Below are 24560 nucleotides of genomic sequence, written 5' to 3'. Positions count from 1 at the left end.
CACGGTTGGTCGGTTCCTGGTTCCATGCCCTGGACCGTCAGTAAAGGGTTGGGGGTGAGGATGATGGGAGTATTGTGTCCTGATGCCTCCTGTGGTAACTGGTAAAATCGGTTACCAGCGCTGTGTATGGTTGCTGAGGTGATCGGCATACGGCTTATATGGACGCTATAGGCAGTAATGTCAAAGTAGGTACACACACACATTAAGTCTTTGTTTCAGTACCTTTCTTTTACTGATGTCTGGTAACAGGTACAGTTCATCAGGGTAACCAGATTTTCAGTGCAGGTAGAGATATTCACTCTGGAGATTTGTGAGGCGTCCTCTAACAATGTGTGCGTTGTTTGGGATCAGTCCTGCCTTAAGCAGAACTTGCCACCTTTTACTTTCTTTTGGGTCCTCCTCCACAACTGACAATGAGGACCTTTCCTTGGGGCTACCAATTCTCTTTCTGGGCCCCTCGTCCTATACTTGGCCAAGTTTGGCAACTCTTTCCCCTTCTTCTTCAGGGGGAGTAGATCCTCCTGATCTGTCCGGGTTTTCTATGCTATTCCTGAATTAATAGCAATCTTGGACTCCGGTGTCCGGGTGAGCTAAAGGGATAATATTTTTATCTCTTTCTTTCTCCTTCTAGCCTCCGTCCCTCTCTCTAGGGCGCTTCACAACACAGACCAGTTTCCTAGTTCAGAGCTTAACTGGTCCCCGGCCAACAGCTCTCTGTGTCTCTCTCCTCCTTCACCCGTCTCTAGACTAACTGCCGCTTTTGCTGTCTCCCTGGAAACTGACTCCTCCCCTCAGACGTGGGGTGGAAGGTGTTGTGTGTGCCCAAGTGTACATCTCTCCCTGCACCTATGGATCCTGTGGTAATCCCCCGCAGGGGTGCCACACCAGCGTTTTGGAAGCAGCGTATTTTCGCTGCTTCCAAAATTCTGCATTCTAATCACACAGATAAATCCACATGTGTTCATTGAATGAATGGCTACGGGTGAGACTAGCATCTTCACTGCAGATAATTGACATGCTGCGGCTCGTAAACCCGTGCTGCAGGTGAGTTTACGTAGCGTCAAATAGAAGCACAGTGGGCATGGGGTTTCTATAAATCCCATCCACTGTGCTTGTAAAGTAGAACGCAGAGTTGTGGACGCAGTGCAGGTGAGCTGCGTCCAAACTGCTGCTGTTCCTGATCGTGGGCACATACCCTAATTTATTGATTGCTTTCCTCTGATTTTCGGTGAAATTACATCTTTAACTATTAATAGTGACATCCAAACACAGACAACACAGAAACGATCTATGGGCATGTAGTGTGCAGCCCCTGTGAAAACCAATTGAACATAGCCCGAACACAGATGAAGGGGCACAGTTCTCAGCTGAGCTCATCTGCTCCTTTTACATTGGACACTTTTCACTAAATCTATTGATATAACTCTGGAAGTAAACTCTAAAGGGATTGTTCACTATTTTTATACTGATGATCTATCCCTAGGATAGATTATAAATATAAGATCGGTGGAGTTGCTATCACCTCTAACGGAGGCTGGATATAAACAACATATGCAGCGGTACCACTAACTAGCAGCATTTGCTAAGCAGTGTATACAGCTGTCATGTTCTGCTCTTCTACTACCACTGGTTACATTCTCCACCGCAAAAGGTGATAAAGCTAAACAGTAGGGGTGCTGGATGTCCGACCTTCCACCAATCTTATACTGATAACCTATCTCAAGACTAGTGTCATGTCTGCCTGAGGCCACCAGCTCAAAAAGGCTACCTTGGACAAACGTGGCACAAGCCACTTCGTCTGGCAGATTCCAGAGGAACCCAGATACCCTTTATCACCTATACAGTGATCTGGTTTTACAAGAGGATCCAGTGGATAGCTACCACGGAAAGGTTGTTCTCCGCAAGTGCGAACCAGTGGTAGTAGGAATGGTCACCAAGCCAAGAGGTCACGACAGGGAAAAAATCATAAACAAATAGGTAGTCAAATATTAAGCTGAGGTCAAAGAACTGGAATAATCAAGACCAAACACAGAAACACAACACATTGGTCTGAACCAGGATAGCTGAACTAATGACTGGCAGTGGGAGCTGGTTCTCAGGGGCTTGTATAGAACAGCCTTAGCCAGTGCTAACAGCAGACAGAAACCTAATCATCAAGATCAACCCCGTAGCTTCCAGAATGGCCAGAGCCACACATCCCTGGAATAAAATAGGATTTATGCTATCAAGTCCGAAAGACTCTGGCTTGGCTGCAATGCAGTACCAATGTGGATGTCGGACCAAGGTACTGTGAATCTTTTTGCTCATCTCTACTTTCCAGATTTATGCTTCGCAATCTAAGAACAGCAAAAAAATGGATTATCATCTGCGGAAGCTCTGCTAGTCCTCTCAATGAAAAGCTCTATTGAATCCCGCCTGTGCCACTATCTAACATTTTTCTGCCTATACTTTGGAGGTAGGCTGGGCAAGCCATAGTTTACAAACATTGAGGACGACAGAGAAGTTCTTCACTGAGAGAACTAGCAGAGCTGCAGCAGTCAAAGCAGTGTTTTAACAAAACTACAGCAAAAGGCCATGGCCCCACTATCAGTATTTGGTCAGTATTCAGTCAGTATTTTTTCCCAGGAGTGGGAGCCAAAACCAGGTGAGGCACAATCAGAGAAAAGGTATAATAGAAACAAGTCACCAATTGTGCATTTATCAACCACTCCTGATTTTGGCTCCCACTCCTGTGAAAAAATACTGACCGGATACTGACCAAATACGGATAGTGGGGCCGTGGCCAAAAGCTCAGGAAGTGATATATAGCTGAAATCAGGGTAGGCTGCCCCTTCTGCTCTTAGAAGGGGCAACATAAACCAGCTAACAGATTCTCTTTAACCCATTCATGCAAAGGCCAATTTTCATTTTTGCGCTTTCGTTTTCTCTGCCCCTTCTTCCAAGAGTCATAACTTTTTCCTCATCCATATAGCCGTATTTTGTGGGACGAGTTGTAATTCTGAATGACATAATTTATTTCACCATATAATGTCTTGGCAAACAGAAACAAAAATTTAAGGGGGCTGAAATGGTGACTATACACTGTGTTCCAAATTATTATGCAAATAATATTTTCTCAGATTTTCCCAAATTACCTATATGAATTGCAGTCATTGTAATTTTCCAGTCAAATAACTATTAGAGTACAATTGAAAGGTTTTTGTACAAACTGCCTATGATAACAGTATATTTTTTAAAAAATAAAAAACTCAAACTGCACTCAAAATGCATGTTCCAAATTATTATGCACAGCAGAGTTTTCAACCTTTTCATTTTAATAAAGAACAAAAAAATGGTCATTTTTGAAATTATAAGCATTAGCAGGTTATTACAAACTGAAATCAAACAGTTTTCAAATCAAAACTTTATTCTAGGTGATGTTACATTTGCACATAGGACCCCTTGTTCGAAAAGAGCTTCTGAACTCTCTCGTCCATTGAATTTGTCAGGTTTTGGATGGTTTCTGCTTTAATTCTTTTGCATGAGGACAGAATACCCTCCCAGAGCTGTTGCTTAGATGTGAACTGCCTCCCGCCATCATAGACACTCCTTTTGATGATGCTCCAGAGGTTCTCAATGGGGTTGAGGTCAGGGGAGCATGGGTGCCACACCATAAGTTTGTCCCCTTTTATGCCCATAGCAGCCAGAGATGCAGATGTGTTATGTGCAGCATGAGACGGGGCATTATCATGCATGAAAATGATCTTGCTGCGGAATGCACGGTTCTTCTTCTTGAACCATGGAAGGAAGTGCTGTTTGAGAAACTCAACATACATTATGGAGCTCATCTTTACCCCTTCAGGGATCCTAAAAGGGTCGACAATCTCTCTCCCCACGATTCCAGCCCAAAACATTACTCCACCTCCTCCTTGTTAGCACCGTAGCTGTGTTTGCATGGGGTGTCCATCAACCAGCCATCCTCCACTCCATCCATCTGGACCATCGAGATCATTTCATGCATGATAATGCCCCGTCTCATGCTGCACATAACACATCTGCATCTCTGGCTGCTATGGGCATAAAAGGGGACAAACTTATGGTGTGGCACCCATGCTCCCCTGACCTCAACCCCATTGAGAACCTCTGGAGCATCATCAAAAGGAGTGTCTATGATGGCGGGAAGCAGTTCACATCTAAGCAACAGCTCTGGGAGGGTATTCTGTCCTCATGCAAAACAATTAAAGCAGAAACCATCCAAAGCCTGACAAATCCAATGGACGAGAGGGTTCAGAAGCTCCTTTCGAACAAGCGGTCCTATGTGCAAATGTAACATCACCTAGAATAAAGTTTTGAGTTGAAAACTGTTTGATTTCAGTTTGTAATAACCTGCTAATGCTTATAATTTAAAAAATGACCATCTTTTTGTGCTTTATTAAAATGAAAAGGTTGAAAACTCTGCTGTGCATAATAATTTGGAACATGCATTTTGAGTGCAGTTTGAGTTTTTTATTTTTTTTTAAATATACTGTTATCATAGGCAGTTTGTACAAAAACCTTTCAATTGTACTCTAATAGTTATTTGACTGGAAAATTACAATGACTGCAATTCATATAGGTAATTTGGGAAATCTGAGAAAATATTATTTGCATAATAATTTGGAACACAGTGTAGAATGGAGTTCTCACATTGTTTTTTGGGTTTTATTTTTACAGCGTTTGTGTAGTAAAAATGAACCATCAAAATGATTCTTCAGATTAATATGATTATGGTGATAGCAAATTTGCATAGTTTTTTTTATTTTAATGGAGAAAAAAAATTCAGAAACTTTAAAAAATTAATTGATCTGTAAGATCATTTTCTGAGACGTAACTTTTGCATTTTTCAATAGGGCTATATGTGAGATTGCTTTTCATGTGAAAGCTGATGTTTTTATTGATACCATTTTTAGGGTACATCCAATATGTGCTAACTTTTTCTTGCATTTCTACATGGAACTTTAGCGATGGAAAAAAACGCAATTCAAGTTTCAATTTATTTCTGCTATTTTATTTTAGACCGGGTTTTACGGCCGTGGTGATACCAAATATGTTTATTTTCTTAAAGAAGTTGTACAGTACTTTATATTACCCCCCCCCCAATGTATCCCCCCGGGGCCCCTAAGACTTTTTGTAATTACCTTATGTTGCAGGTTCTGCCTGTGAGCGGCGCTATCGGTGGCCGCTCACAGGCATCACGTGACCCCGCGCTGACGTCACGACAAGTGAGGCGTGACTCAGCGCTGGGGTCCCTGCGTTGGCAGCTGGGTTGTGGGCGGGGTTACCCCCCGCGTCACACCCAGCATCCACCGCATGCTTTCCCAATGAATAGGGAGCGGCAGGGCGCGCGGTGGATGCCGGGTGTGACGCGGGGGTAACACCGCCCATAGCCTGGCATCCACCTGGAACACGGAAGACAAAGACCCCCGGCTGCTGCCAGCACTTGTCGTGACGTCAGTGGATGTCAGCGCCGGCTGCAGCCGGGGGTCACGTAATGCCTGGGAGCGGCCAGTGATAGCGCCGCTCACAGGCATTATCTGCAACGTAAGGTAATTACAAAAATCCTTAGGGGCCCCAGGGGGATACATTGGGGGGTAATATAAAGTACTGGACAACCCCTTTAATCAGTTTATTTTTAATTGGGAGAAAAGGGGGGTGATTAAAATTTTCATTTTTTTCCCCTGAAATTATGTTTTATTTTTTCCTATTTTGCCCAAACCACCTACCCCACAGGTGACTTGAACCTGCTATGATTTGATTTCTTGTTCTATACACTGCAATACAACTGTATTTGAGTATATAGGTAAAATAGCCCACACTGAGACCCATCCGCTACACCATCTCACCCTCTCCTCTCCCCTTCCTCCTGTCTCCCCACCCACCCCCTATAGACTGTGAGCCCTCGTGGACAGGACCCCCTGCCCTACTGTACCAGTGTGCCTCGTTCGATGTTTCATGTTCGTGTCCCTGTCTGCCCCTACACTTGTAAAGCGCCATGGAACCTAATGGCGCTATATAAATATTTAATAATAATAATAATAAAATCACGGTTTCCTATGAGACATGGAAGTTATGGCAACTGAACAACACCCTGCGATCACATCGGGGTGGGATGGGGCTATGTGCACACGGGACAGTGAGCCTTAAATGCCACTGTCAGAGATTGACAGCTGCACTTAACGGGTTAACAGCAGCGATCAGGGCTTCAATGAGCTCTGATCACTGCAGTAACATGCAGAGGCCAGCTGTATAGCACAGTTCCCGAGCAAGTTCCATACATCTGTGCCTGTGTGTGGCGTACATGTATGTCACATACTTGTAAAGGATTAAAAGGTGTTACTTGGCTATCGGTGAGGGTCCGGCTCCCAGCACTCCACCATTTATCGGTGGCCATGAACATTTATATCCAGATGCTGCCAGAGTTGATCGGTTGGGGTGCGGCATTGTTCTACCATTGATGGCCTATACTAAGGTAATATAAAAGTGGTGGACGACCCATTTATAAATGTAAAAAAAAGACGTACATGTGAAGGAAGCTTAAAGGAACAGGGGCTACCAAATCGTAATGGTAATGACATGTTAACTGGTCATTTAATTTCTCTTAAAATATCTCGCTATGTACAACGGCCATGTGCTGTGTACAGTTCCTCCAAATGTAATATGTCGTGCTCCATTTTGATAAACTTGACCAAATATTTTTCTTTCTTTTCCATATTAATGTGCCCCTTCTCTGTGAAATGCGCCCCTTCTCCTGGTAATGTGCCCCTTCTTCTGGCAATGCAACCCTTCTCGTGGTAATGTGCTCCTTCTTCTGGTAATGTGCCCCTTCTCCTGGCAATGTGCCCCTTCTTCTGGTAATGTGCCCCTTCTTCTGGCAATGTGCCCCTTCTTTTGGTAATGTGCCCCTTCTTCTGGCAATGTGCCAGTCTTTCCACATAGTTATCAAAAACAGTGAAAATAAAAGCTGATGGAGTCTCCCATAGCAACCAATCAGATCCCAGCTCTCATTTCTGTCATGTCCTCTGGAGAATAAAAGCTGCGACCTGATTGGTTGGTATGTAGTAGTCCTGTCCATTCTCTAAGGCCACGGACCCACTATCAGTATTCGGTCAGTATTTTTTCTCAGGAGTGGGAGCCAAAACCAGGTGAGTAACAATCAGAGAGAAGGTAGAATAGAAACAAGTCACCAATTCTGCATTTATCACCCCCTCCTGGTTTTGGCTCCCACTCCTCAGAAAAAATACTGACCGAATACTGACTAAATACTGATAGTGGGGCTGTGGTCTAATCATCATCAGTTCTGATGAATCACCATATTAATAAATGTCTTCCTCCTCTGCTCACTTCCTGGGTGTGTCTGCACGCTGCACATAGACCCACATCACTTATCTCATACACCAGAGCATCCTCCACAGCACTGGCACCGCTCCTCACCATCTGTTTCTATGCCAACGTACAACTTCCTGCGAGCATAAAGCTGTGGCCATCCCGGAGTGTTACCCCATGTCACCAGTGCTAGCACAGGGTATGGCGGCTGCCCTAACACCGCATGTGGCTGTGTAGTCGGGAGGCAGGCAGAGCTCCCGGGCTCCTCAGTCAGTCAGTCAGGGAGCGCTGTGCTGTGAGGAGGCAGCTACACCAGACTCGGGGAAAGATGTCCACAGAGGAGGAGATGAACCACCTGGGAGACATGGAGGAGACTGAAGACGTTCTGGCTGAAGGTAGTGACTCTGTACATCGTCCTGCTGATAACACAGCAATGTCCGGTGTGAGGGCTGCTGCATGGCCGCTCATGTGGGACAGCTGCTCTCTCTGAGGTAACTGCTGAGATGGAGGGCACTGTCTGCCAGCAATGGTGGTCCGTCCGAGCAGGAGAGGAGTCCTGTCAGGGGGATGGAATAAGTGACCACCATAGATGGTGACCTGTGCTAATAGGAATGGTCTATATAGAGGCCATGATTCCCCTCAGTATTCCCGGGGTTGTGATTGTCAGCTGGGAAGCTTTTCCCTCTCTGGCTATGTTCACACTGTCTTTTCTGCCAATCTTAGACTGTCCATTTTTCAAGCTGAAGACACTTCTGGTCTTGTTCCTCTTTCCTGGAGGTTTATAAGTCTGCAGTGTTGGTTTTGGGTCATCAGCGTATTTTTGATGTCATTTTTATTTATATATATATATATATATATATATATATATATATATATATATATATATATATATATATATATATATATATATATATATATATATATATATATATATATATATATATATATATATATATATATAGTTTGAAAATTGTGTGGGGGGGGGGGCGACTATGAAAAAGGTGTGTGTGTGTGTGTGTGTGTGTGTGTGTGTGTGGTTCGATTGTTTTCCACCAATTTCCAAAAATGTAGTGAAGGAGCATGTTGTTCTTTGCTTTTTTTTTTTTTTATGCCACCCCCATAGAACAACATTACAAGCATTACCAGTTGTATCCTACTGTGATCTACAATGATGTAAAGGTTAGGCTACTATGCAGAGGATAGTGTGTGTAATGGGCCACGGCCCCACTGTCAGTATTTGGTCAGTATTCGGTCAGTATTTTTTCTCAGGAGTGGGAGCCAAAACCAGGTGAGGAACAATCAGAGAAAAGGTATAATAGAAACAAGTCGCCAATTCTGCATTTATCACCCACTCCTGGTTTTAGCTCACACTCCTGAGAAAAAATACTGATGGTGGGGCCGTGGCCTTACACATATATCCGTACTGTGCAAAAGTTTTAGGCAGGTGTGGAAAATATGCTACAAACTAAGAATGCTTAAAAAAATGTATTAAGTTTATTTTTTTTTCAATTAATATGCAGAGTGAATGAACAAAAGTAAAATCTAAACTAAACCAATATCTGGTGTGACCACCCTTTGCTTGCAAAATAACATCAAAACTTCAGTTGTTTTAGGTACACCTGCAGAGTTTTTGAAGGAACTTGGCAGGGAGGTTGTTCCAAACATCTAGGAAAACTAGCCACCAATCTTCTATAGATATGTTTGTGTAAATCCTTCTGTCTCCTCATGTAATCCCAGCCAAACTCTGTGATGCCGTGTCTCACTTCCTGGACTCCTTGTTCTACTTGTCAAAGATGATACTTAATGATATTGACTGTAAGTTTGGGTTCATTGTCCTGCAGCAGAATAAATTGTAGTCACACTCCCTTGTGGTATTGCATGTTGGATAAGTATCGGCCTAATACTTCTCAGCATTGAGGACACCATCAACTGAGGACCATAAACAGGTCAGCCAAAAAAACTCAGTGCAGCAGATGAAGGACACATCATGCTTACTTGAATTTGAAATTGGAAGATGTCCATCACTGGCAGCAACCAGTGGGACCCCGCTACATCCATCTTCTGTCTGGCCAGAAGTTGTCTTCATGGAAGAATTGTGACTAAAAACGATACCTTCGACATGGAAACAAGGCCAAGTGACTCAACTATGCACAAAAACATAGAAAATAGGTCCAGAAAATTGGCAGTTTGTGCTCTGGACTGACAAGTTGAATTATTTGGCAACAAAAGCCTGAAGAGAGCTACAATAATGACTGCAGGCAACAGTGGAGCTTCCTTGCAAGTTGGGGCTGCATTTGAGCAAATGGAGTTGGGAATTTGGTTAAGTTTAAAGAAGTTGGATATAAAATTTCCATACAATCCATAAAACGTGTCTAGGGGACAGGTAATCACCAGGCACATAAACTCTGAAAGTGGATAAGGAAAAAGGAGAGAAGGTGTACAATTCAAGATATTTTAATCAAGTGGTTAATATATAATTTTCACAGCTTATTTCTGGAACCAGAGGTGGATACAAAAAGAGGTCAATGCATGTTACATACAATCATTAGTCCACAGGTTGTGGTAGTAAACACAGTAATATAATGTCAATCCATATCATTTATATATTGAAATGATCACAAATGACCATATTTGTCTACAAACCACAAAGATTGTAAAACATGAAACCACAAAAGGACAGATCGTAAATACACATGAGTTATAGCTTCATCAGGGGGGAATATGATGAGCCCCAAGCCACAGCCTCTTAGGCAGGGTACCTTTATACAACACTTTGTATGTGTACCATTATGCCTTATGTGATGTGTATTTACTATCTGTCCTTTTGTGGTTTCATGTTTTACAATCTGTCTGTGAAAATTATATATTATCACTTGATTAAAATATCTTGAATTGCACACCTTCTCTCCTTCTTTTTCCTTTACCTTTTTTAGTTTAAAGAAGTTGTCCACTACTTTTACATTGATGTGAGGCGGATCTGCAGTACACCGCGGCGGCCACTACCACTTGACGGCGGAGCCCCGAAGGTGAGCACTTACGGCCGCTGGCACCGATATCAGCTGATCGGCGAGGGTGCCGCGTGCGGGACCCCGGCCGATCATGCATTGATGCCCTATCCTAGGGATAGGGCATCAATGTAAAAGTAGTGGACAACGCCTTTAATGGTGTTCTCATTGCTGAGAAAAACAGACAGACAATCATGCAATACTATGCATTATGAAGCATCTGATTGGCTGTATGTATAGAGTAGTTTTTCTACTCCAGAATAAATTTAGAGCCAATGTCATTAAGAACCTTCTTCAGCCTAAAAAACAAGGCATTTTGGAAGTGAGGATATCAACATCTAGGGGTGGGGAACCTCTGTCCCGTGATGACCTTTTCTGCAACCCCGGGCAGATTCCCGGGTGCTTGGGCCGGCGGCCCCGTTTTGCCTACTGCTGGCCCTTTAAACCCCCACTTGCACGCAACATTCACTACTGAACACTGAATGTGCATGCATTGAAGGATTACAGTGTATGCCCTCACGCCAGTGCCAGCGTGAGGACATACATTGTGGGTGGAGTTGGCGTGCGATGTGCTTTTATCCCACGGATGAAAAGAGCAGTGGCAACCCTCCCCAGTGATGTACAGTACAGACAAAGTTTGGACACACCTTCTCATTTAAAGATTTTTCTGTATTTTCATGACTATGAAAATTGTACATTCACACTGAAGGCATCAAAACTATGAATTAACACACGTGGAATTATATACTTAACAAAAAAGTGTGAAATAACTGAAAATATGTTTTATATTCTAGGTTCTTCAAAGTAGCCACCTTTTGCTTTGATGACTGCTTTACACACTATTGGCATTCTCTTGATGAGCTTCAAGAGGTAGTCACCGGAAATGGTCTTCCAACAATCTTGAAGGAGTTCCCAGAGATGCTTAGCACTTGTTGGCCCTTTTGTCTTCACTCTGCGGTCCAGCTCACCCCAAACCATCTCGATTGGGTTCAGGTCTGGTGACTGTGGAGGCCAGGTCATCTGGCGTAGCACCCCATCACTCTCCTTCTTGGTCAGATAGCCCTTACACAACCTGGAGTTGTGTTTGTGGTCATTGTTCTGCTGAAAAATTAAATGATGGTCCAACTAAATGCAAACCGGATGGAATAGCATGCTGCTGCAAGATGCTGTGGTAGCCATCCTGGTTCAGTATGCCTTCAATTTTGAATAAATCCCCAACAGTATCACCAGCAAAGCACCCCCACACCATCACACCTCCTCCTCCTCCATGCTTCACGGTGGGAACCAGGCATGTAGAGTCCATCCGTTCACCTTTTCTGCGTCGCACAAAGACACGGTGGTTGGAACCAAAGATCTCAAATTTGGACTCATCGATCAAAGCACAAATTTCCACTGGTCTAATGTCCATTCCTTGTGTTCTTTAGCCCAAACAAGTCTTTTCTGCTTGTTGCCTGTCCTTAGCAGTGGTTTCCTTGCAGCTATTTTACAATGAAGGCCTGCTGCACAAAGTCTCCTCTTAACAGTTGTTGAAGAGATGTGTCTGCTGCTAGAACTCTGTGTGGCATTGACCTGGTCTCTAATCTGAGCTGCTGTTAACCTGCGATTTCTGAGGCTGGTGACTCGGATAAACTTATCCTCAGAAGCAGAGGTGACTCTTGGTCTTCCTTTCCTGGGATGGTCCTCATGTGAGCCAGTTTCTTTGTAGCGCTTGATGGTTTTTGCAACTGCACTTGGGGACACTTTCAAAGTTTTCCCAATTTTTCAGACTGACTGACCTTCATTTCTTAAAGTAATGATGGCCACTCGTTTTTCTTTACTTAGCTGCTTTTTTCTTGCTATAATACAAATTCTAACAGTCTATTCAGTAGGACTATCAGCTGTGTATCCACCAGACTTCTGCACAACACAACTGATGGTCCCAACCCCATTTATAAGGCAAGAAATCCCACTTATTAAACCTGACAGGGCACACCTGTGAAGTGAAAACCATATCCGGTGACTACCTCTTGAAGCTCATCAAGAGAATGCCAAGAGTGTGCAAAGCAGTCATCAAAGCAAAAGGTGGCTACTTTGAGGAACCTAGAATATAAGACATATTTTCAGTTATTTCACACTTTTTTTGTTAAGTATATAATTCCACATGTGTTAATTCATAGTTTTGATGCCTTTAGTGTGAATGTACAATCTTCATAGTCATGAAAATACAGAAATTTCTTTAAATAAGAAGGTGTGTCCAAACTTTTGGTCTGTACTGTATAGGCTCCCCAGTGATGTCTATCCCGGAATGATGGTAGAAATTTCAAAATATCCTTTGGCAGAAAAAAAAAGTTCCCCACCCTTGGGTTACATGAAGAGACTGAAGAATTTTCACAACCCTACATCCAAAGAAGATTTGTGGTTGTCGATGTTTGGGGAAACCTCACTGCCAAATTCCTTCAAAAAGTATGTCTAGAAGAATTGATATGGTTTTAAAGGCAAAGAGTGGTCACACCAAATTTTGCTTTGGATTTCTCTTTTGTTCATTTAGGCTGTGTGCCCACGATGCGTTTTTTTTTTTTTTTTTTTACCAATTGCGCTGCAGAAACGCTTAAAAAAAAAAAAAAAAAACGCTTGGTAGATTGTCTGCCATGTTCCCCAATGACAATCCGCATGTGCTGTGCACATGCTGCGGATTATCATTGCGGAAAAAAAACGCTGCACTAGCAATTATTTTGCAGAAGCACTGCGTTTTCGCCGCCATTGACTTGCATTGGACTGCATGGCATCCGCATCACTGGATCTGCAGATGCGCATTCCATGTGTTTCAATGTGCGGATGGTACCCGGGTTTGGAGAAGAGGAGACTCTCCTTCGGACCCCGGTACCATAGCACCTGTAAAAAAAAAAAAAAACCCCGATGTGCTTGCCGGCAGCTCACGGTAGACTAAAGGACCTGCGCTGATGTCATTTAGTCATGTGATGGGTCACGCAACCGCTGACGTCTGCAGGTCCTTCAGTGTACCGCGAGCTGCCGGCAAGCCGAGACGCATCGGATAAAGACTCCGGAGGCCATCAGAAGGTAAGTGTGATATTTATTTTTTATCTTTTAACATTTTGTGGTCACACTATATAAATCCATGCCGTTTGCATGGATTTATATAGTGTGACCAAGTTGACAAGCACTTTCCAAGTGAGGCTGCGTGCCCACGTTGCGGATTACAAGCGTTTTTGATGCGGAATTTCCGCAGCAGAAACGCTTGTGAAACGCTTGCTAAACCGCACCCCATGGTCCCCAATGGGATTCCGCAAGTTCTATGCACATGCTGCGGATTTTTCCGCAGCGTTTATGCTGCGTTCAAAAATCCGCAGCATGTCAATTAATTTTGCGTTTCTGCAAGCGGAATTGCCTTTGTCCAATGCATAAAAAACGCAAGGCAATTCCGCATGTGGAAAACGCGAGAAAAACGCGCGATAAACGCGTGCGGAATTCCGCATGCGTTTTTCCAGGAGAGGACTTGCAGAAATTTTCTGCTTCATTTCTGCAACGTGGGCACATAGCCTGATGCTAAAATCGCCTAGAAAGCGCTTGTCAACCCGCATGCGGAAATGCATGTGAAGAACGCTTCACATCCACTTGTCCCTGGCAGGAAAAACGCATGTCCAATCCACATGCGTTTTCTGCCAGGGAGATGCAGAAACGCTCAGGAAAAATCCGGAGCATTTCCGCATCGTGGGCACAGCCTAAATAACTCTGCATTATTTTTTTTATTTTTTTTCCCTCCCCAATGCTAGTGGATACAAGCTATAACCAATCTGGGCTGCCTTTTTTTATTCAATAATAGTCGGTAGTCACAAATAAGTAATAGAAAAATCACCAGTTAACAAAAGTAGCCAGAAGTAACACTAATATGCGCCTCAAAAGGGCCTGGATCTTTAGCAAAAGTCAGGGCCGAACTTCTGTGTTGTAGGATCCCCACACACAGAATGGGATCCCACAACACTCCACAGCCCCCCTCAGTGAAAGAGCGACATCTTACTCTTTGCACTATGCTTCCTTAGTTTTGAAGAAGATAAAGGCTATGTGCCCACGTTGCATTTATGAAGCAGAAAATTTCTGCTGCATAAATGCAAGTCCTCTCCCGGAAAAACGCATGCGGAATTCCGCACGCGTTTATCGCGCATTTTTCGCGCGTTTATCACGCGTTTTCCACATGCGGAATTGCCTTGCGTTTTTTATGCATTGGACAAAGGCAATTCCGCTTGCGGAAACGCAAAATTAAATGACATGCTGCGGATTTTTGAACGCGGCATAAACGCTGCGGAAAAATCCGCAGCATGTGCATAGAACTTGCGGAATCCCATTGGGGACCATGGGGTGCGGATATACATGCGTTTTTCAAGCGTTTACGCTGCGGAAATTCCGCAGCATATACGCTTGAAAAATGCTACGTGGGCACACAGCCAAAGAGGGACAAATCATGTGTAGTGCGCTGCAGCAAATTTTGGCCACACCCCAACAACACCCATTTACTATTTCTTTCTATCCTGGCAGTAGGAGATGTCAGAGGGGCGGTGATAGTGAGAGACACTAAGACTGCAGGGCGTAGACCCAAATCTGGGACTGTCCGCTGTATCCCAGTATGAATTAATAATGTGCCCTTAAGCTTACTATATATGTAGTCTTCTGTTGTAATGTGTGTAGGAAAGGTTATATCCCAACTACTAATTGAGGTGTGGTACACGCTAAGCAGTGTTCTTTGCAACCACTGTGGTTTTGTTATTCACTCATGTGAGACAAGGGTGTTTCTTTTATCTCTTCTATAATGTTTAGTCAAGAAGTGGTTTTAGACCTGTTTTTGCTGATCTGAATCTGTCGATTTTAAATCTATTTGGAAACGGTCTTGAAGATAAAACATTTAATCGATGATGCAGGTCTACACACTGGTCACAGCAGGACTGTCCCAAATACTGGACATTTCCTATGTGGGCCTCCTGCAGTGTAAATGCTGTCACTAACCGCAGCTGCTGTTTAAACCTTGGAAAGTATACAAAAGACAATGCAATAAATAAGCTTATTATGATAACAGCTTTTAGCACAGCAGCTCTTTTGCAGGCTTTTCTGGAAAGCCTACAAAAATATATAAATTCTTCACACCATTGATCTATGGTCCTCGCCCAATTAGATGAAGAAACAACATTAGATCTCAATCTGTGATTCACCCATCCTCTCTACAGGCTGCCAGTTTGCGCTTTTCTGGTATATGCTCTGATGCAGTACTGTGTGTGTGTGTGTGTGATCTGCCCACCCTCCCTGAAGACCTGGATGCATTTCTCCCTCTCCACACTCTGACTCTGGCTGTGAGGGCTCTCTGCACACTACAGACCAGTGTACTGTCTGAATTATGTCAGAAGCAAAAATTAGCCACTTATGTGCAGGAGTTTCAGAGACTCTAAAACATAGAACTGATATGAAATTAATGAATGCTATTAACAAAGTTTGCTTAAAGAGGACTTTTCATCAAACTTTTCATGTTGAACTGAACACAGGATGTAATAGCGGCTGCAGAGTGGAATAATACTCCCCCCCCCCCCCCCCCCCCTTCCTTTTTTTTTTTTTTTTTTTTTTTTTTTAATTTCACCTTTCCGTTGCTGGGATATTGGCAATCAAAGTATTTTGCACCTTGTATCTCTGTAAAGGAAAGGCAAAATAGGAAAAAAATATGTACTCAGCTCTGCAGCCACTATTGAATTGTGTGTCCAGTTTAAGGCCTCTTTCACACCTCCAGATATTTCTGGTACTGGAAAAACCAGTACCGAAGATATCTGTATGAACCTGTGTGGCAACCGTATGCCCCATCAGAATCACACGTACCGGAGCCTGCGAATCAGCAGTACAGTTCGCGATGTTCCCAAGCGCCAGGTGCTGAAGGAATCTCATAATTTTCCCTCTCTTGCGCTGTATTCTGCTGCCGCTTCTCCAAAAAGTATAAAAATTTAAGAATAAAATAGAATGATTTTTTTTATTTACATGGCATGAGGAGAATGACTCTTTAGTGAACAGGTCCCTGAACCTGTGCTGAGCTCACGGAGTGACAGTAGAATTCATAGGGAAAGTAACATACAAATCTGAAGAACTATACTAAATTTCTAACATTTGCTAATATTATTATTATTACACCTACTACATATTGGGATAGGATCTTGGAGATGGGAATAACCCTTTAACATTAAGCTAATCTAAGGCTGCGTGCCCACTATGCGTTTTTCCTGTGGAATTTCCGCAGCGAAAACGCTTAAAAAAACGCTTGGCAATGCGTGCCCCATGGTCCCCAATGATGATCCGCATGTGCTGCGCACATGTTGTGGAAATTTCCGCTGCGGATTATCATTGCGGAAAAATACGCAGCATGTCCATTAATTTTGCGGACACGCAGCGTAATCGCTACCATTGACTTGCATTGGACCGCGTGACATCCGCATCACTGCATCTGCACAAGCGGATATCACACGGTCCAATGTGCGGGTGGTACCCAGGTCTGGAGGAGAGGAGACTCTCCTCCAAACCTGGGTACCATAGAAACTGTAAAAAAAAAAAAAGAATTTAAAATAAAGATTTTACTTGCCTTCCGATGTCCTCCCGGTGTTTTCTCTGCTCCGTCTGGTCAGCTGTATGGGTCGCGTTGTTGTGAAGGACCTGCCATGACGTCATTGAGTCATGTGACCTGACACATGACTCAATGACGTCACCGCAGGTCCTTCACACCACCGCGAGCCGCCCAAGAGACCGGACGCAGCAGAGAAAACACCGGGAGGACATCGGAAGGTGAGTATAATCTTTATTTTTTTTCTACCATTCTTATTCTTCTTTTTTTTTTTTTTTTTTTTTTAACTAACTTGGTCACACTACTATAAATCCATGCCGGTTGCATGGATTTATATAGTGTGAACAAGTTGTCAAGCACTTTTCTAAGTGATGCTAAAATCTCTTGGAAAAGCGCTTGATAACCCGCATGCAAAAACGCTTGACAAACGCTTCTACCTGCCAGGAGAAGCGCATGTAAAATCCGCATGCGTTTTTCCTGCCAGGGAGAAGCGTAAAAATATGCAGCATTTCTGCATCGTGGGCCCATAGCCTAATTGTGGAATTCGCCTGGTGCTCCTCGGCACTGTCTGCTTCTGTACTGTACAGTGCATTACCAGTTTCTCTTCTACCATCTACATCAGTTTCTGCCTGTGTGATTTTTACATGATTATTAGTTTGTTTCTACTTCAACTAACCTGCATTCCTCCACAATGGAGCTTGTATTTGCTAGGCAGCGCAGAGTTGAGCTGTGTTTGTTGCCTGCTGCTAACAGATCAGTGATGTGACACTGTCAATGCTGCTTTGTTGATGCATACGGTAGATAATCCTCTGCTGTATGCATAAACTCCGCTGCATGTGTAGTTTCACATTGCTGATTTTTTGGCAGCAGGTAACAAACACAGCTCAATTCCTCTCAGCCCCCGTGGTGGGCACAGACAGAAAAGGGCCCCTATGCATGAACAGTATTCGGGCCCTTTGTAGTACAAGAATTCTGTCTGACAGTCTGCTTATTTGGAGGAGGTAGTGGGCCCCTGGCTGCACCAAACATATGTCTGCCCCTGTAGTACAGCCCCATCCTGCAGTACATCGCTCCTTATTACCAGCACGCTGCTGCTTCCTGATATAAGCTCTCTACCCTGTAATTTGGGAGGCTCCACCACATTCTGTGGCCTCATCCTTTACAGTAGAGGCTTCTGTCCAGACATGTCCCTTAACACAACTATGCTAGCAGGAATCCAGCTGATGGAAGCTGCCCAGCGCACGGTCAACCAAGAGCACCGACACTACAGCAGGACAGTGCCAAAGGCAACTGGAGGGGAAAATGGAAAACGGAGTTATGTTGGCGCAAATAAATGCGTACATTATAAAAAGAACAACTTATTTGAAGAATAACCCTTTAATTGTGGGACAACCCTTTAGTCAGAATAAAAACAAAAATGTCATGTTGTCTTTCTAGGTGGGCTACATTCCTTGCACACAATCATGTAGTTGTTTGCAGAAATTTATCAAACAGCACAATGCTTTCTATGCAAGCTAAAAAGGGAAAGGATTTAGCAATTCTCAAATCCCCCACTGTTACACTGTTAACCTAGCCATCCATCCCTTTCAGGCACATTGTACACTTTGTACCAGCCTGCAGCACATGTTGAACAGACCTTACCATTGTACCAGGCTGGCTGCATCAACCCTTTCAGTTGGCATCATTGAGATGCCGGTGAGATTCTGATTCGGTGTGAAAACACAAATACGCATGGCTTGGTCACCAGGGTAACGGGTTTTCTAGTTCACTATTGGATTGACAAATTGTGTTGGCAGATACTTTGGCCAACAGTAATACATTAACTTCTATTACACAATCATGAAAATTGGCTCTTGTGTGAGGATTTTGAAAATATTTGTCAATTTGGATTATGTAAGAGTCCTTTAAATATTTATTGATGTATCTTCTGATATACTAATAGTATTTCCTTCGTAGAAATCCTCTTCAAAAGGGTATCTGGCTTTTTTAAATCAAAACATCTGACATATCACCATTTGTTGCGATCAGTAAGAATCCAGATGCCTCACTATATACTTTCTACTAGCCCATATATTGCTCACGTAGTGGGAGGTAACAAAAAGAAAATGCTGATCAGGACTGAAGGGGTCAGCTCTTAGCCGAGCACATCTTCACCTTTATTGTAATATGGGTGTCTCGGCACTCTGATTCTCCACGTTCCATAGTGTCTGCTCTGCATGCCACCCCGACTCACAGGCGTGAGGCTCCTTGGGTAGATCTGTGTTCATCCTCATAGCGTACTGTTAAAGGAGTTACTTTAACTTGCATGCAATAGTCTGGTCCACACACAACCCCGCCTAAACTCTTCCACCCCCCAAATCCTATTATTGTGTGGAAACTGGCCTATGTGCACTAGCCTATAGGCTAACCATTGTTCCATGTGTGGTCCTTTGCACGCAGACCAAAAATTGCATTTGTGTGATTGAAGGCTAACTCATGGGGTATAAAGTTAATATGCCACCAGACTTTTGCTACCCCAGCTGAAGGCAGCATGATGTAGGGGCAAAAATCCTGATTCCATCAATATATTACTTACTGTGCTGCTTGCTGCAATTTTGATAAATATCCCGGTTTTCTCTTCTGTAGCTCTACACCTTCTCTGAATGCTGAGGTCTGTATACCACTGACCGGCAGAATACTGTGTATATTGTGCATAGGCAGAAAGCTGCCACACTGGTGGGATCGGGGTTACACAGAGCCCATGAATATAAAGGACTACATGTCAGCAGGTTTACTAGTGATGACTTTATGAAAAGTACAGCAAGCAGTCCAGTAAGTGACACATTGCTGGAATTGTGGTTTATATAAAGACAATCCTTATAAGCTGAGATGCTATTATTGTGAAACCTGAGGCAAATTGCTGCAACAAAACAATTATGTAGGACCTGAATTGCATCATTATTAGAGTTTAAATGAAGCAAAAATTAACACTTTTTCTGATTTGGGGTACAGTCACATGGCCGTATATGCTCTCATGCCAGAGAATCGGGCCAATTATGCTAATGACACTCGGCTCAAACTCTGTCAGTTTGATCCGAGTGTCCCTTTGGTGTGATCAGATTCTCTCGTATGAAAGAATCGCAACAGACATACCGAGAACTTAATTTCTCCACGGTCTTTGAGTGTACATCAGACTGCACTCGGATGTTATCCAAGTGCAGGCTGAAGTTTCATACACACCCATAGACTTGTATGGGTACACGTGATCCGATTGGATGCACCCACAGCAGGTTGTAAATGTTTTCTCATGCAGATTCGGCATGAGAAAACAATTGCAGAACTGCACTGCCCCATACGATAACACTATCCAATAAAACATCATATAGCACTTAGCTGTGTTTTATGCCAGTGTGTGCGAGTGCTAAAACAAAAACAAAATACTGACTTGATATCAGACTTTCAATATAAACTGGTTTGTTTTCTTATATAAAATTAGGATGACCTTCTTTTAGTTTCCATGTTGACGGCACACATAATAGATTGCATGTGTAGACCGAGACAGTTTAAGCAGAGGGTTGGTGGCTGATGACAGCTCTATTGTACTACTGGAGGCCTAAATAAGGTAGGATAGCTCTAATTTTAAGGACTTTGTGGGAATATACTGATGGTTGTCAGCCCTGTAGAGTGGACCGTACTTATCCACTTCCTGGCAACTATTTGTGACCATTAAAAGGGTTTTCCACTACTGATATTCTTCTACAATGACCTATACTTAGTTGTCAGATAGGTTTCCTAAACAGTGTACAGATTATTGGTGTTCGGCTTCATTCACTTTTTACTTCCAGAGCTGGTAATATCCGATGGATGAGGGTTCGTCACCCAGCACCCCTGCTTATCTGTTATTGATTACCTATCCTAAGGATAGGTCCGCAATGTGGAGTGCCGAATAGCTCCTTAACTTAGTTTATTGCAGCTACAATAAATTTTAATCTTTCCGGTGGCAATTCCAACTATCCGGCTCACTATGTGCAGGCCAGAAGTCTGTTTTCCAGTTTTTGCATATGGAGCCTTGTGCTGACGCAGAGCGCAGTGTGACCCAGATAGTCTCTGCAAAGCGGTGACATCATGGAGGAGCAGAGCAGAACGGCGCGCGGCAGTAGGTGCGTATATTAATACACTCACACTACATTACATGCACATATACACAAACTTAATAAACAAATATATAGATGTGAGTGCTTCTTTAAGGGCTTGCTCTCACTTGCGATTAAATCGGACGAATGCAATACGATAAAAAATCGGATTGCATTCGGCTCAATTTAATCCTATGATGGTGTGCTCAGTGGCGTTTTTTTTTCCAGCTCCGATCGGGCAAAAAAAAAAAAAGTACCATGCTGCGATTGCATGCTGGCTTCGGATCGCGCGCACCCATATAAGTCAATGGGTGCGTGTGAAACAACGCACTGCACTCGGATATCACCTGAGTGCAGTGCGATTCCTGCCTATGCCAGCAACAGAGGTGATGGAGAAATTCATATCTCTCTCCCCTCCGCAGCTGTGCTGCGATCCTCTGTGCGAGATATCGGAGCACTGATGTTCGGCTCCCGCTCGCAGCAGAGCAGGAGCTGAGTGTCATAAGCATATGGCATCCGATGCGAGTGGGACTCCGGCCTAAGGCACATTTCCTGTACTTCAAAATTGATCTAAGGGATCAGATCTTTGGGAGATGAAGCCCTAGCGCCTCTTCATCAGATTGGTAGGGAGCTGCGCCATGGTCATTTCAGTAAGGGTATGTGCATACGTTGAGTATGTTGTGTGCAGAAATTTCTGCATCTTTTGTCAGGAAAACGCGCAATCTAGAGGATGCATTTTTAGACTCCAATTAAAGTAGTTGAGGAAAAAAAAAACGTAAGCTTTTTCCATTCATTGAAGGCAAGCAGGAACAGCGGAAGGCGAATGTAATTTAAGAGTTCACAGATTCAATCTTTTTACACCGTGTAACCATTTACCCATGTTCTCCCTACATGCTCTAGATTTTCTGCAGAAAGTAAAAAAAAAAAAAAAAAAAAAACAATGTGTGCATGAAACTTCTTTCAATGTCTACAATCCTGTGACCTGCTGGTGGTGAGTGTCTCTTCTGTAATGTTCTGAATTTTCATGATCTATGAGCAAAGTGGCTCAGTGGTTAGCACTGCAGCCTTGCAGCGCTGGGGTCCTGGGTTCAAATCCCACCAAGGACAACATCTGCAAGGATTTTGTATGTTCTCCCCATGTTTGTGTGGGTTTCCTCCCACACTCCAAAGACATACTGATAGGGAATCTAGATTGTGAGCCCCAATGGGAACAGCAATGATAATATATGTAAAGCGCTGCGGAATATGTTGGTGCTATATAAAGATTATTATAAATATAAATGTGCAGTTGCGCCTTTTACGCAATATTTCAGGTTACAAAACCCACATTCTGCACTGTGCCTGTGATAGATGTTAAATCTACTGAAATGCTTGCACTCTGCTTAATGCCATTTCTTTGTAAGACAGAGTGAAGCAAAACTCTGTGTGGGTGCTGTAGACCTGGATGTGGGTTGCTTCTCGCTGCTTGCAGTCGTTGCTAAGCACCAGGCTGGAATCCTCCGCTCGCTCGGAGAACTGAAGGCAGTGAGGAGCTGAAAGCATCCCAGCCCACTAAGCACAAGTGTAATTTTACATGCAAATGTTTTAAGTACTTAGGCTAACATCACAAGAAGTAGGAGGCTCATCTGATGGAATGCAGTGCATGGGTTGCCACAATGTATCTACCTAAAGTTGAGGCAAACAATTTATCTCCCTTCCTAAATGTGTTGGAAATGGGGACAGTATGACACCTATTGCTTACAGTATTTGCCTGTTCACTTTACATGTCTTTGAAGGTTGTCTTGAGATTTCTGTTCCTGTGGCCCTGAACGCGCCTTGATAATTTAGACAGAAGTGTCACAATCACTTTAATCATGTCTGTATTTATCCAGTCTTCTCTGTAGATAGATGAGCGGATATGAAATTTGTCTTGTAACCTCATTTAATCTACAGACAAGATTTAGGACTTTAAGGCACTAATGCACTTCAGATGTTCTATACACTATTTCTAATTAATATACCCTTCAGTTTTTTTCGGACAGTTGTAAAAAAATAATGAAAAAAAAAAACTTGCTAAAGTTGCCATTACAGCTCCCACAAACGTCAAGTAGAATAGGAGTAGGTGACCTACTCACAAATTCATCCAAACCTGAGTGCAGCCAGCGTTTTTGGCCTCTGTTGAGTGTATTCCAGGAACAGGCTATGTTAAAGGTTGTTCACTTTTTAAATTAAGTTACTTTTTGCCAGCACTGCTGGGGTCTGCATGCCATGATTGTGCCACGCGAGCCCTGGTGTCAATCTGTGACCCCCCCCACCCCCCCAATGGGCTGCTGCACTCTCACTTCCCTGGGGTGAATGTTGAACAGACTGGAGAAATGAGAGCACAGCAGCCTAATAGCAGCTTCTGATTGGCTATAGGGCTCATGAGACGTAACAATACCGCGCGAGTCCTGGCTCCGACATTACTAGAGTAGCGCCAGTGCGGCAGGTGAGAGCTGTAATTTTTATTTTACAAAGTGGACTACTTCATGAAAAAGGGATTGTCCATGTTGTAAACAACCCCTGAAACAGCAGCCGTGTCAGATTCCAATGTTGGGTACCCATTGCCTTTACACTAGTAGTTTTATTTTTGGCTTTTGGCAGTAAAAAATGTTTTGTTCAAATACAGGTTCTGCAGCTATTAATCATTTACAGCTTCCCATGTTCAGAATTGGAATGTAGTCGTAAAAATTGAATGGTAGACTGTCTCTCCGTATTGCGTCCGAGTATTTTTACTAGGCTACCGTCACTGTTAGAACTCTCCTGTTAGGTTTTTTCTAGTTTGCTGGTCACATGACCATTTTTGCCTATTTAATCCGGCTCCGCCCTCCTGGCCTTGCTGGACTTCATTGTATTTACTACTCTTGAGCTAGCTTGGTGCTCTGTTACCGTTCTCTGTTAGTTTTGCTAGGTCTTCGGACCTCTATGTTCTTTGTTGTGTGTTTGTCTTTGACTGCTAAATTTCTGCTAGGAGGTGTCCAACTTTATCCCAGTCCCTAGTTCTTGTAGGGATCCCTCCCTTGCATCTATAGGTCTTCGTACAGACTAGCCGAGGACTTTAGCGGGTCTGATCGCAGGATCAGGTTCCCCGTTACTTCGTAGGGATCCAGTTTAGTTCTATTGTAGGGACAGATCTCCTGTCTTTCCTTAGTGCTTGTAGCAGATCATAACTGTCACTTGTTCAGTATTTGGTCAGTATTTCACATCAGTACTTGTCAGCGAAAACCAGGAGTGGGTGAAAAATACAGAAGTGGTGACGTGTTTCTATTATACTTTTCCTCTGATTGTTCCTCACCTGGGTTGGCTTATAAATACTGATAGTGTGACCAAAAAGTCGGGCATCAGCATGGTTTCATTGAATAGCATTAGTTCGAATGCAGTAGAGCGTGTGTGTGTGTGTGTGTGTGTGTTTTGTTGTTTTTTTTTTCTCTTTGTATTCTGCAGGATTGAATAACTTTTATGGCTCATGCCCCCGAGCGTATTTTGGCCCTCGGTTGTAAAGCG

At 43.4% G+C, this 24560-nt stretch overlaps 1 protein-coding gene across 3 annotated transcripts in view; it reads left to right on the top strand.

The window, feature by feature from the left end:
* Positions 1-7360: 7360 nt before the first annotated feature.
* RIPOR2 (RHO family interacting cell polarization regulator 2) overlaps positions 7361-24560 on the top strand; it is a 193168-nt gene continuing 175968 nt past the window's right edge. For 2 of the 3 annotated variants that reach the window (XM_073678862.1, XM_073678861.1), the window contains exon 1: positions 7361-7736. In XM_073678862.1, coding sequence (XP_073534963.1) covers positions 7565-7736 — 172 coding nt within the window. In that variant the 5' untranslated portion in view covers positions 7361-7564. Of the gene's footprint in view, positions 7737-10274; positions 10368-24560 lie in introns of all 3 variants that reach the window. The other variant, XM_073678865.1, reaches the window with a different exon arrangement.

The sequence above is a fragment of the Phyllobates terribilis genome, unplaced genomic scaffold (genome assembly GCF_046119375.1).
Source record: "Phyllobates terribilis strain yellow unplaced genomic scaffold, ASM4611937v1 Scaffold_4__5_contigs__length_816908805, whole genome shotgun sequence".
Taxonomy (NCBI): domain Eukaryota; kingdom Metazoa; phylum Chordata; class Amphibia; order Anura; family Dendrobatidae; genus Phyllobates; species Phyllobates terribilis.
Note: the sequence above shows the minus strand (reverse complement) of the source record. Positions and strands in the feature narration are given on the sequence as shown.